At 34.8% G+C, this 12007-nt stretch overlaps 1 protein-coding gene across 4 annotated transcripts in view; it reads left to right on the forward strand.

The window, feature by feature from the left end:
* Positions 1-6216, forward strand: part of LOC136040760 (carnitine O-palmitoyltransferase 1, liver isoform-like) — a 268112-nt gene extending 261896 nt beyond the window's left edge. For 2 of the 4 annotated variants that reach the window (XM_065725082.1, XM_065725080.1), the window contains 2 exons: positions 1631-1886; positions 2264-6216. In XM_065725082.1, coding sequence (XP_065581154.1) covers positions 1631-1878 — 248 coding nt within the window. In that variant the 3' untranslated portion in view covers positions 1879-1886; positions 2264-6216. Of the gene's footprint in view, positions 1-215; positions 394-1630; positions 1894-2263 lie in introns of those variants that run through there. The other 2 variants (XM_065725083.1, XM_065725081.1) reach the window with 2 other exon arrangements.
* The last annotated feature ends 5791 nt before the right edge of the window (positions 6217-12007 follow it).

The following is a 12007-nucleotide window of genomic DNA, read 5'->3' on the forward strand; positions in this document are numbered from 1 at the left end:
TTGCTGGCATGGTTAGTTCGTAAAGTGTTACAATTGCCCAAATTTGCGGGCCACATAGCAATTTTCGATGCAATAGTAAAAAAAAATCCACTATACAGTGCTATTTTAGCACTACAGATCTACTACATATTTTGTGCTACAGATGGCAACCCTGAGCACGTGCTACGGTGCTACATTTGATGAAACAGAGCTAAAATAGTACTTTCGTGCTACAGGTGGCAACCCTGTATGGGACCCAGAGCTCAAGCTTAGCTGTATCAACAAACTCCAGATGCAAGGACCCTAGTAGTCAAGAGGTGTCGCTAATTTGAAACAATACAGTACTTATTTTCTCCAACTCTATTCTTTTTTTGTTTAAAAATTGTGTCTTAAATATAAACTCTGATTGATCAATCTCAAATTTTATGCTTGAAACTATCACATTCTTCAACTCGGAAAATTATGATCGGAATGTACAATATGCTTGTATACTGGTTTGATCAACCAGTGAGACTATAATGAGGCCTGTGCGTAAGTAATTTTTTTATGAAACTCGATACGAACGCTGATGATAATTTTTTTCTTAAGCCCTTTTTTGTTAACAATCCAATCTTAGATTCCGATATCTATTGACGTTCTGATTGTGAGAATTCGGTATGGTAATAAAGTCCCACAATCTGAATCATGTTACTGAATAGCAGTGGGTATGAAGATTAATTGTCTGATTGTGCACAAAAGCTCACATATTAAGGGAATTTGAAAATAAACATTTCCGTACAATGAAGAATTTATCAAGGAAAGGATGCCCGAGCCATATCATTATCTCACGAGTTGATACAAAGCAAAACTTAATTAATTCTGAGAGTTCTTCCATGATTATATCTTCGTAAACCTTGATTTAACGTCACGGCTGTATGATAAAATCAGATATTAAAATGGCAAGATTTGAAAAGCCAATAGCACCACTAAATTGCTCCTATGTTTTGGCTACCAATACCATCCCCTTGTATTCCTTATAAAACTTATCATACTGACAGGAAAACTAATGTTTTGACTACCAATACCATCCCCATTTTATTCCTTATATGATTTTATACAGATGGGAAAACTACTGGTTCAAGCCTCTATGTTTAAATTTAAAAAAAGTATATATATTAGAAGTCAATATATAAGCCCAACTGAGGACTGGAAATGTTTTTCATGCACCAGCTCCACCTCCTCCCCCCTCCCGGACATAACCTCTTTTGATGTTAAAATGTGTTGATGGACTCTGCAGTCCAAATTAGGACACAGAAAGAAATTTTAAACTTCTACCCCACTCCTCTCCTATCTGTAAGGCTTGAAAGACTTTATGGAAATAGGTATTGACCTAAAAAAAAGGAAGTTCTACAAGTAGGAGATGGCTGGAGGCACGACCTTAAAAATATCTCATCGCGCCTTAATGTGCTCTTAATTTATTTCTTAAGAGGTTCACTAACATAGCATGACAACGTTATATCTAGGTGTTTACCCAATTTTCTATCAGTACGCTGTTTGTATTTTTTTTTTTGGGGGGGGGGGGTTAAGATAACAAGAATAAGGGGTAATGATAAATTTTGTAGATCATCACTCCTACTCCTCTGCGTTTAATGTAAATGCCCTTTTATTTCAGGTCGTACAGAAACCGTCCGTCCATGCACCATAGAATCATGTGCTTGGGTTAAAGCTATGGAAAACCCTCATTCGAGCAGTAAGGAAAGATTCGATCTCTTACGAGTTGCCTGCCAAGTTCACCAACGTGGCTATCAAGATGCCATGTGTGGAAAGGGGATTGATCGCCATCTATTTTGCCTGTATGTTATTACAAAGTATTTGGAAGTGGATTCGCCATTCTTGAAGGTGAGTTGCCGGCACGGATAAAAAAGACCGTAAAAGAAGTTTATTTCATACTCATTTAGATCTAGGCCACAGCAGTGGGCATTTGAACAAGAAGCTAAAGATTTGATCCATATTTCACTAAATTCACACGCTAACATAAGTTAAAATTTAATTAAACTAATCTGTATGCTATCATTTAGTTAGGGGATTTATAGTCTCAATGCTACTGCATTTTGTTAGTATTTAGGTACAAGTTATATGCCCATATATTTCTTCAGAACAATGGGAGTTCCTGGCTCTAGATACGGGATGGCTTTAGTTACTTTCGTTCGACGGCTAAGTAAAATAATATTCTTACTTTCGAATTATGCGCACAAGTTCTTATGCCTTGAAAAGTCCAATTGTTTCAATTATTGATCAGTATCAGGTAAGGCCACAGTCCCTAAATAAGTTAAACTTCCCTTTTGAATATTTTGGTTTGACTAGATGTTACTGTGTGGAGCTCAAACGTCTATGCCTTGACGATCTAAACTCCTTGTATACAACCTCATGAATTTAGAGGTTGAAACCTGGGGCTTTAGGACATAACGTGTTGAATCTATTTTGTTTAAATCTAGAATAGAAGAAACGAAGAGACGGGAAGGCTTGTAAAGTACACTCTTTTTCGATCAAGAATGCGGCTAGAATCAGCAGGATTTACCATAAATAATGTCTCCTACTTTTTTACGTTTGTCTGCATAAACAAACTCTATTGAATTTTATCGTCTATTGTTATGTAACGAAAAACATTGTATATACTTTTATTGAAGTTGAGTTCACCTTTTCTAAATGATTCTTTTTATCGAAACTTTCTCTCTCTTTTGAAAACTCCTGGATATTACTAGGCTTTAAATGCTTTTTTGCGCTCAATTTTGAGTTTTATGCATTTCCTTTCTTTCAATTTTAAATCTCACTCCCTTACTGCATAAACTATTGACTTACCTGATACGTGTCTCAACTGTTCATCGAGTAAACAATAGAGTGACGTAGAGAGTATTGTACAGAGAGACAAGAGACGACAGAGTGAAGCCACTCTGTCGAGTTGTTGATTGTACTGTTTTTCGGAATTTTGAATACTGAATGTTATCTAAGATGACTTCAATTGTAAGAATAAAAATGAACCGCCCTCTTTCCTCCCAAAAATTCTGGATTTGGCCCTAGTTTCTTCTTAAGGTAAAACCAAGGTAATACCAGTAAAGAACAATCGATAATGAAAGAAGCATTAAACAACGTATGTGAAATTTTCTGTGTCATATATGTCTGTGACAGTCACACAATGTTTGTGACATTTTGTGTGTCATACATGTCTGTGACAGTCACACAGCCTTTGTAACATTTTGTGTCATAAATGTCTGTGACAGTCTCATGTGAATCTCTTCTCATCAGTATTTGTTCAATTTTTTCTTCTTTTTATCAAAACAGCTTTGTTTCCATATCTTTAATCAGAAAATACGAAATAAGATTTATATTATAATATGAACAGCATGTTTCCAAAATCTGCACATGGAGCAATGGAATATGGGTTCACCCCTCTCCCAATGCTGACAAATGACTATAGCAGTTTTTAGACAAAAAAGATTAAAGGAGAAAATTTGATGTAAGAATGGATCATAACTTATAAAATCTCGTGATATACCCATAAAAGTACATTTTGGTATTTTTGGCTCAAATACTATTGGCCATAATTGCGTCTAACATGTAAAATAACGCTACATTACCTGCTTGCTGTAATTTTTATAATATCTAATTTTTAAATTCTTTAAATTATTTTTAATTTCAAATTATTTTAAAATCCTTGTAAAAAAAAAAGTTTTGTTTCCCTTCACTTCCGCAAAGCTATGAAGTGTCAGATTCGCCCTTTTAGTTTTGTCATGACGTCTTAGTCAACCTTATTCTAGCAGTATTAGACCAATTACAGAATCATGTTAAAATAATTTTCTTGTTTTTGTTGATCCTGGCCAGGGTAGGATTTTTAGCTGTTTCACGTAATTTTTGCAATATTGATAAATTTCAGTGCTTATAGGGATTTTTCTTGTATATTTCTTCAATATTACGAAACTAATTGCTAGCTGTCGAAAGTGCATATTTACATTTTAGCAAATTGAGTCAAGATCAGTGACATAGTAAGGGGAGGGGTATCTGTGTAACTTTGTCCTTTCTAACAATTGAATACTATTTGTTACTTGCAAGCAAACAGACTAATTGCTGTTTTTTTTTTTTGGGGGGGGGGTAAACAGATTCTCAAGGGGTTGGGCACATTTTGGACTAATCTTATTGAACCGGTCCCCTATGGTCGTTCATCACCATGTATTCAATACGTTTTTATAAGTCAAAGCTGCTAATAAATTGAACACTTATTCAAAAATGGCGCAACAGAAGAAAAGTTCACTGTATGTTGTAAGACATTGTTAGATTTCTGTGAAAGACTAACTACTTCCAAAAATATACTTAGATGAACTTAATACCAGTGTTGCCATCTGGATATCTATTTAGCTTTTCTATCCCGTTAAAATCATGTCCCTATAGTTTGATATGCAGCTGCGTTTCTTATTAAATTTTATTCGTTTTAGCTGCAAGTTCATTCATCTGGTTTAATATTCTAATCAGAAATCGGAAATATATTTAATTTTTATCGGTTTTTAGTGTCATTTGACCATTCTTTTGTACACACAAAGTTTTTTCCCTTTTGCGCAGCCCCATGTTTCCATTTAGCCGCTTACGTTTGTTAGATACAAAATTCTTGTTAGGCATGAACAGCTTAGGGTTATATGTCTCTAAGCTTAGATACGTTTAATGTTGAATTAAAGGAGATTTTAAGGAAAAATCTATGCATTCCTAAAATGAATAGATCTTAGATTTTGACTTTTGAATAGAGAAATTATTATTTTAAAGACAAGAAAATTATATGACCCTTCACAGAAGATTGGTGGCAACACTGTGTCACTCTGAAATTGTCTTCAAAATAACAAAATGAAAATCAAAAATGTGAAGAAGAGAAAACGAGGATATTTTCAGCCAGTGAAAGGAAGCGTAAATATGCAGCAATTTCGGCCGAGAGGTCTGCTTATCCGTCACCAGTGCGCAAAAGTAAATAAAAAGTAGAAATTAATACGGAAAAAAGCCCTAAAGAGGAAATAAAAACAACAAACAGACAAACGTCAAAAACAAAGCACTAAATTAAACAAGTCCTCTCCAAGCAACGGTGAAAGGGTAACTAAACAATAGCATTCAATGGAACACGGCTATTCAAACCTGGGAAGTCATTTTGCATATAGATTTTTTGAACGCTAATCGCTTACCAGTTATGATATTAGGAATCATTTGTGAAATAGTAGTTTACGAATAAAAAGTATACGAAGGACCGGAATTTATAAGTTCGTTACCAATAGGACTTAACTAAGTTTCACCAGTATATGTTTTTTAGTTTCAACTGCCCTCCTGAAAACTTGCATAAGACCTTTAACGACATTAACAATGGAAGTGTTCAGAAAATTTTATAGCTTTGTTTTTAATCGCATGTTTTTTTAGATAAACCAGACTAATAATCGAACCATACCTTAGCCTCACTTATTGCCGAAAATAGCCAAGATTTATAAAAGGTATGCCATTCCTTGATTTTTTACATCTTTTTCACCGCAGAAACGGAATAGTGAAATAGATGGAAGTGGTTTTTAAAAACACCAAAATGTCCTCGAATGGTACTGTATTTGCTTTGCTCCCCCACAACTATTACTATATGTACTGTGGTTTGGCTGATTCGTCATATAGATGGGAAAGCAGTTGTTTCAAATTCCCGTTATTCCAAGCGAAGCTAGCTCATTTCAATTATGCACGGGTTACGTTACTGGCTTAGCCGTTTTCGTGCGATATTTTATTTTATCCTTAATAATTTGGCTTAACTGTGAGCAGATATATGTAAAAGTAAATAAAGAGTAAAGAATATACGGAAAAAAAGTCTTAAAGAGAAAATAAAAACAAAACGAATCTAAAAAATAAAGCCCTAAATTAAACAGGTTCAGTATTTTTTACTCTTATGTACACAGCTGAGAATAAGAATTTCTCAGTTACGAAAGCAATGGCGTACCTCAGCTCTGAAAGCAAGGGGTACCGGAACCTTGAAACCAAGCAAATATTTCTCATTATACAACACAGTCAATAGGTATAATTAAAACTAGAGATTTAAAGATTTACGCTCCTGGAACGTTTCCAAACGAAACTGCTGAAAACGTTTTCTTTCTGTAGAGAGCTATGCGATAGCGTTGGTGTTTTTTTTTTTTTGTTTTTTTTTTTTAATCGATTTGTATGTTCATTGTTTAGACAAATAAAGGTTGTGTGAGTATATTTGACTGGAATTACTGTTTGATTAGGACTGAAGATAGATTAAATGTGAATAATTAATCGATTCGGTTACGGCAACGACTCATTGTCTCAATATGTTCAGCATCTTGTAAGTCGTTAAAGTAGAATTATTGCTTTTCTAGAGACCCATATTATCGGTTGATTTTAACATAACATTTACGGTTTAGTTACCAATCTAGAAATAAACTATTTTAGCTCTGAGAGACTGGTTTTAGTTAAGTGAAAGGCCTCCAAATCTTTTAGTTAAAAACATTTCTGTGCGCGAATGAGGGATTTTAATTTCTCTTTCTAGTCTCCAATCCTCTGTCTAGTAATTTCCAATCCAGTCCTCTAATTCATGGAGGTCTTAATACAGATCTAATGAAATATTTGTCTTCAAATCACAAAGTGACTTTTCCTCGCAGTTTTCAGAATATTCTCATATTAAACTTTTTTTTCATCGAAAAATTAGATCGTAAATTCATAGATGAAATTGCACTGCTAATCGGGATGATGAGTTCATAATCGATACTGTGCGTATTCATGGGCCTTAGATGGTGGGTTTTAATGGTATTAGTGTTCCAGTTTTTGATTTGACAATCCACTTTTATGTACTTCTCTGTTATAACTTTAATTCGGTGTCAGCTGAAACAGTTTCGAATGTACACACGGTGTGTATTGCTACGTCGCATGCAAGTGATACTGCGTCTGCAGTCTCGGATGAGTCGTCAGATCACTATAAGTTTTCTCTGTTAATAAGAATTGAAAATACTGCATACAGATTATTATCTTACAATGAGGAAAATTTTAAGGCTAGAACATGTATACTGTGAAATAGGTTTGGTGGGGTAAGTTTGAATTGTAGGTAGTGGAGGAGAACAATCTTAACAGAACTTTATAGCTTGGTATGTTGTGAAAGGGAGAGAGAAGTCGTGGACTAGAGCTGTCACCTAGAACTAAGAATGTGACTCACTGGGGTCATCTCTTCCACTACAAGGCACCTTAGGTGAGAGATTCCGAGTAAAATTCGTCAGCCGGCAAACCATCTCGATCGATAACAAAAAGCGGGCAATGCTTACCTGCCTGCAGAATGCTCCCGTCAAGCAGCACCCCACAGTAGAGATGGGAAGAAAGAGACTCCTGGGTCATCTTAAGAACAGATTTTGGTTGTTTCATAAATCTGACTGTTGCTTCAATAAAATTAGAAAACGGTACAATAAAGGTAATGTGCCCAGAAAAGCGAATAACATCATGGATCAAAGAGGTGCTGAATGACCTGGGACAGGGATACTTGGCTCTTGCCCCAAGAGACAGACCTCCAATTATTTTATCCTCTGTTGAGGATCAGAAGTTTGGATGCACTACACAAATGCAGACAGGATAGTATTAGGGACTAGCTGCCCCATTCTTCCCTGGAAGACCAAATATTCAAAATTTAGTTTGTTTTTTTTTTATCATGAAAAACATGACAATTTTGCAGCAAGTTTACTATTATCTAGATATCCGATTTGATGTCTGCTACCCCCACTGTTTACGCTAACGTTTTGTTTGTACTTAATTGAATGCAGTTTAATTAAAAAAAAAAAAAAATGACACTAGCGTAAAGAGTAGGGAGCGGCATACCTATTCATATACATGTTTGTTTCTGATAATTAGCATTAAACCATAACTATTATCTTTTAAATGAGATGTCTAACACTTCAGCGCCTCAACAACACCAGGGAAGAAAAGTATATACCAGCGCTGCTCAAGCCAAAATGTTATTTCTTTCAATTTTTAATATGGAAGGCTGGAAACCTTTAATTCTGGGTTTTTGACAATATGATTTCAAAGGTGCACTTTTTATTTCGATCCGCCGCTGTATTTGAAATTCACCGAACTTTTTTTTGTTATTATTTTTACTTCGAAGCTTAACTTGGATAATTGCTACCACTCCTGGATCAATGTCAAATGGTGGTTCTTTTACACTTGAATTTTTTTTTTTAAACAAGGTGTTTTAAAATCTTCGGGTACTATGGGCTTTGCTTCACTCTTTGCTTGGTTTGAATAATAATGTATATGACGAAAAATATTCATTCATTCTTCTTACAACGTCATGAATGAGTTCTTTTCAGAACTTGCCTTTAGGTATTGTGATTAATCCATTATTGTTCTCATGCTACAGTCACACAACCTTCGGAAGCACACTTTTACATTTCGACCTTTCTGGTTAAAATGGCCACCCTGAAATATCGACACATCATGTCTCGCTGGGATGGCTGCCAGGAGCGATAAAGGTTACGAGGGAGTTGTTCTTTGATTACTTTCGGGTATTAAAAAGAGCACTACAAAGTACAATTTCCCTTCGATGATACGTCGCGCAAAATTAGAAACCATGTGTTCCATATAATAAAACCCTGAGAAAAAAGAAGGAAAACTTATCCAATTAAAAAAAAATACAATTCTCATTTTTTTTAATCAGGGATTGTCCAGAATTTGAATGTGAAACTTTCACAAAAAAACAATATTTTTTCCCGGAGGGAGAGGGATGTGTTTCCCCTTCCTCATTTAACGCAATTTGTTTATCATAATGAATTTTAATGGGCAAATTTATTTGGAAGACAGAATTTGTAGAGTTGTGGTAACTTTCGGAAGGGGTTGTTCTTTACGCCAGGGGTTATACTTTACTTCAAGCTCAAGATCACTTGTTTTACTTATCTACCTAAACAGAAAGATAAGTTAGAAACATGAATTTTGGCCGTATTTTTTCAATTATAGGCTGCAAAAATAAAAGTGATTGAACTTGATTTTTAACATGGTGCCAAAAGACTGGTGAGGAAAAGAGGAGTATCTAGACAACTTAGACTTTGAGACCATTTTGACTGAGGACCCTAGAATGATTTAAGCTCGAACAAGGCTAACGTCCGTGTACTCTTGAAAAAACTTTGCGGTGAGCGGAGTTTAGTTGGCTGCGCAGACATGATTTTCCCACATGCAATGAGGATTAAAAATCTGTACATGATTGCAAGGATTAGGAAATTCCTCTATTGATCCATAATTGTGAATTTTTTTTTTAAATGAATCTGTTTTCAAACGATACAACATGCCTATCTTTTTAGGGAGAAGTGGTAGATAAGAGCGCCAGAAGGATTTTAGAGTGATAACAGACGTACCTTAGAGCTCAAATTTTATACAATGGTGTGTTTGTGTGATTTTCTATGTAAAAAAACAACATACCTGTCCTTTACAAAATGAATCTGGTGAGAAGAGAAAGCCTCGAGATATCACCAATCAACGCTAAATTTTGAAGGTACAAATTAGAAACCTTTGTGACTTGAGAGTTAGGGAGTCAGTAAAAATTCGAGTTGATGTTCGCCTTTCAAGCCGAGTTCCTTCTGTTTTAATTTCTCTATCTTGAAGTTCAGTTATACAATAGACTTAATGAAAAAACAAGTTTTTTTTACTGAAAGTAAGGAGTAACAATAAAATTCAAAACAAACAGAAATTCTTCCGTATATGAAGGGGTTGTCCCTTCCTCAATACCTTGCTCTTCACGCTAAAGTTTTTAGCACTTTTAAAAAAGCTTCCCATTGTAATTAAACGGCCCCTGTGTTTCAGAAGTCGTACTAAAAAAAAGGGATTAACAGTCAAACTTAGAGCACAAAGAGCAAGGTATTGAGGAGAGGGTCAACTCCTTCATCAACAGAATAATTTTTATTTGTTTTGAGTTTTAATTTTGCTCCTTATTTTCAGTTGAGAACTTGTTTTTTAAAAATTCATTTTCTGATCGTTTTTCAAATAATGCTGGTAAATCTGACTCATCCTCCATGAAAAATTCCCTCTCTCATGGAAAACTCCTCCGTGAAAAAGTTCCTCCAGCGTAAAATCTCCGAACAATTCCATCATAGCAAAAAAAAAACGAATAGCACGAATCAACGAATAAAAGTTCAAACATGCAGACTAACGTAAATTTAGGCAATATTAAAGAAGAAAAATTTACAACTCAAGACATTATATGAATTCTCTCAGACAAATCTAGTGAATGAACCAGGAACTGTTTGTGATCTGAAATTAATTATTTTGTTCTGTAAAAATACGTTTGCTTTAATTGTAATACTCTAGTTTATCTGCTGATGACGACCACTGGTGAATGTGGTCGAAATATCAAAAACAAATTGTATCTGTTTTCATTCTCTAATAAAGTACTTATTCCAATTTGAACTTTTGTTTTTCATAACTTAGACCTATCTCCAGGAGCTATGGGGACCACGTTATTGCCAAAGGCATGGATTTCGGACCTTTCAACTATTCTGAACAAAATGACAATCTGAACGTTTTGATCGAACAATAATGGAAAAAAGGACGTTGAAGGGAGGTAGCTGCCTTTCAATCTTCTTGGTCATTTAAAAAGGGCATTAGAACTCTATATTTTTGTTTGAATGAGCCATCTCCCGATGTTCTAGGACCAATGGCCCGATACGATCACCCCTGATAAAACAAAAACAAAAAACACGCATCTGTGATCTTTCTTCAGGCAAAAAATGCAAAATTCCACATGTTTGCAGATAGGAGCTTGACTCTACTGCAGTTAGGTTCTCTGATTCGCTTAATCTGATGGTCTGATATGCATTAAGATTCTTTGACTTTTAGGGGGCGTTCCTCTTTTTTCAAAAATCGGACAAATTTTCTCAATCCCGTAGCCTTTGATGGACACTAAGCTTAATGAATTATATATTTGAAATTACTTCATGATTCACATGTATTTGGAATCACTTATGAATTTGGAATCAGTATAATAAACCGATTTTTATATATAACTATTGATTTCAAAATTCCGTTTTTAGAGTTTTGATTACTATTGAGGCATGCCACTCCTTACTTACAGTACGTTACCTCGAACTATTTGAAAACAAGGAACAAAATGGATTACTCACCAACTTTGACATTTTTTTCCGAAGATGCGTCTTTCTAATGGTTCAGGAATAGTTTTATTTCTTGAAGATCTTTTCTTTTAGTTAATAATTGAATCTACAGAGACAAGTTGATTGTATAAGCGTAGATCAGATAACCCATGTCCCTGTTTTGTTGCGATCAGTTTTGTTAAATAATGTTTGAGTTATGCTAACGCGTGGAAAACGCATAAAAAAGTTTTAGCTTCTCCATTTTAGTTTATTTAGGATAGCGATTTATCTGCCTCTAGCATTCGGCTTAATTTTCAGCTGCTTGTTTTATAGTATAATGAAAGCATCTTCTCATTTTAATCAAATAATAAACTGAAACCATTGAATGGTTTCAATTAAACGTCCAAGCATAATCCTCGATTCCTGTGACATTTTAAGTGCTGATGCAGCCCGTGCCAAAGTTTCATTTGTGTGATTTTCAAACTAACGTGGTTTCATCAAAGCCATGAGGATCTCACGTATATGACCTCTTCACTCACTTGAACGCAGCATTGTCACGGGTAGTATAATAAATAACGACGAAGACCACACTGACTTTCCATCATAAACACCAAAAACAAGAAGAACAATAGGGAATTTCTCAAGACAGTGGGAAACATCAGTGGCATACAGTGGGTAGTACAATAGTACTACTTTTAGTAATTTCTGATTCAAGTAATACTTTTTAGATACTTATTGTGAAAGTGGTTCTTCTTTAGATACTATTTCCTGCCGGAATTTATTTTTGTCCAAAAACGGTAATTTTTTTTATTAGTTTTTAAGTCAACTGTAAGTTATTTTTTCGTTGATTTTTTGCTTCATTTTACATCCGCTATTAAGGAGTTTCAAAATCGTATAGTCTACTTCATAATCTC

The sequence above is a fragment of the Artemia franciscana genome, chromosome 21 (genome assembly GCF_032884065.1).
Source record: "Artemia franciscana chromosome 21, ASM3288406v1, whole genome shotgun sequence".
Classification (NCBI taxonomy): Eukaryota; Metazoa; Arthropoda; class Branchiopoda; order Anostraca; family Artemiidae; genus Artemia; species Artemia franciscana.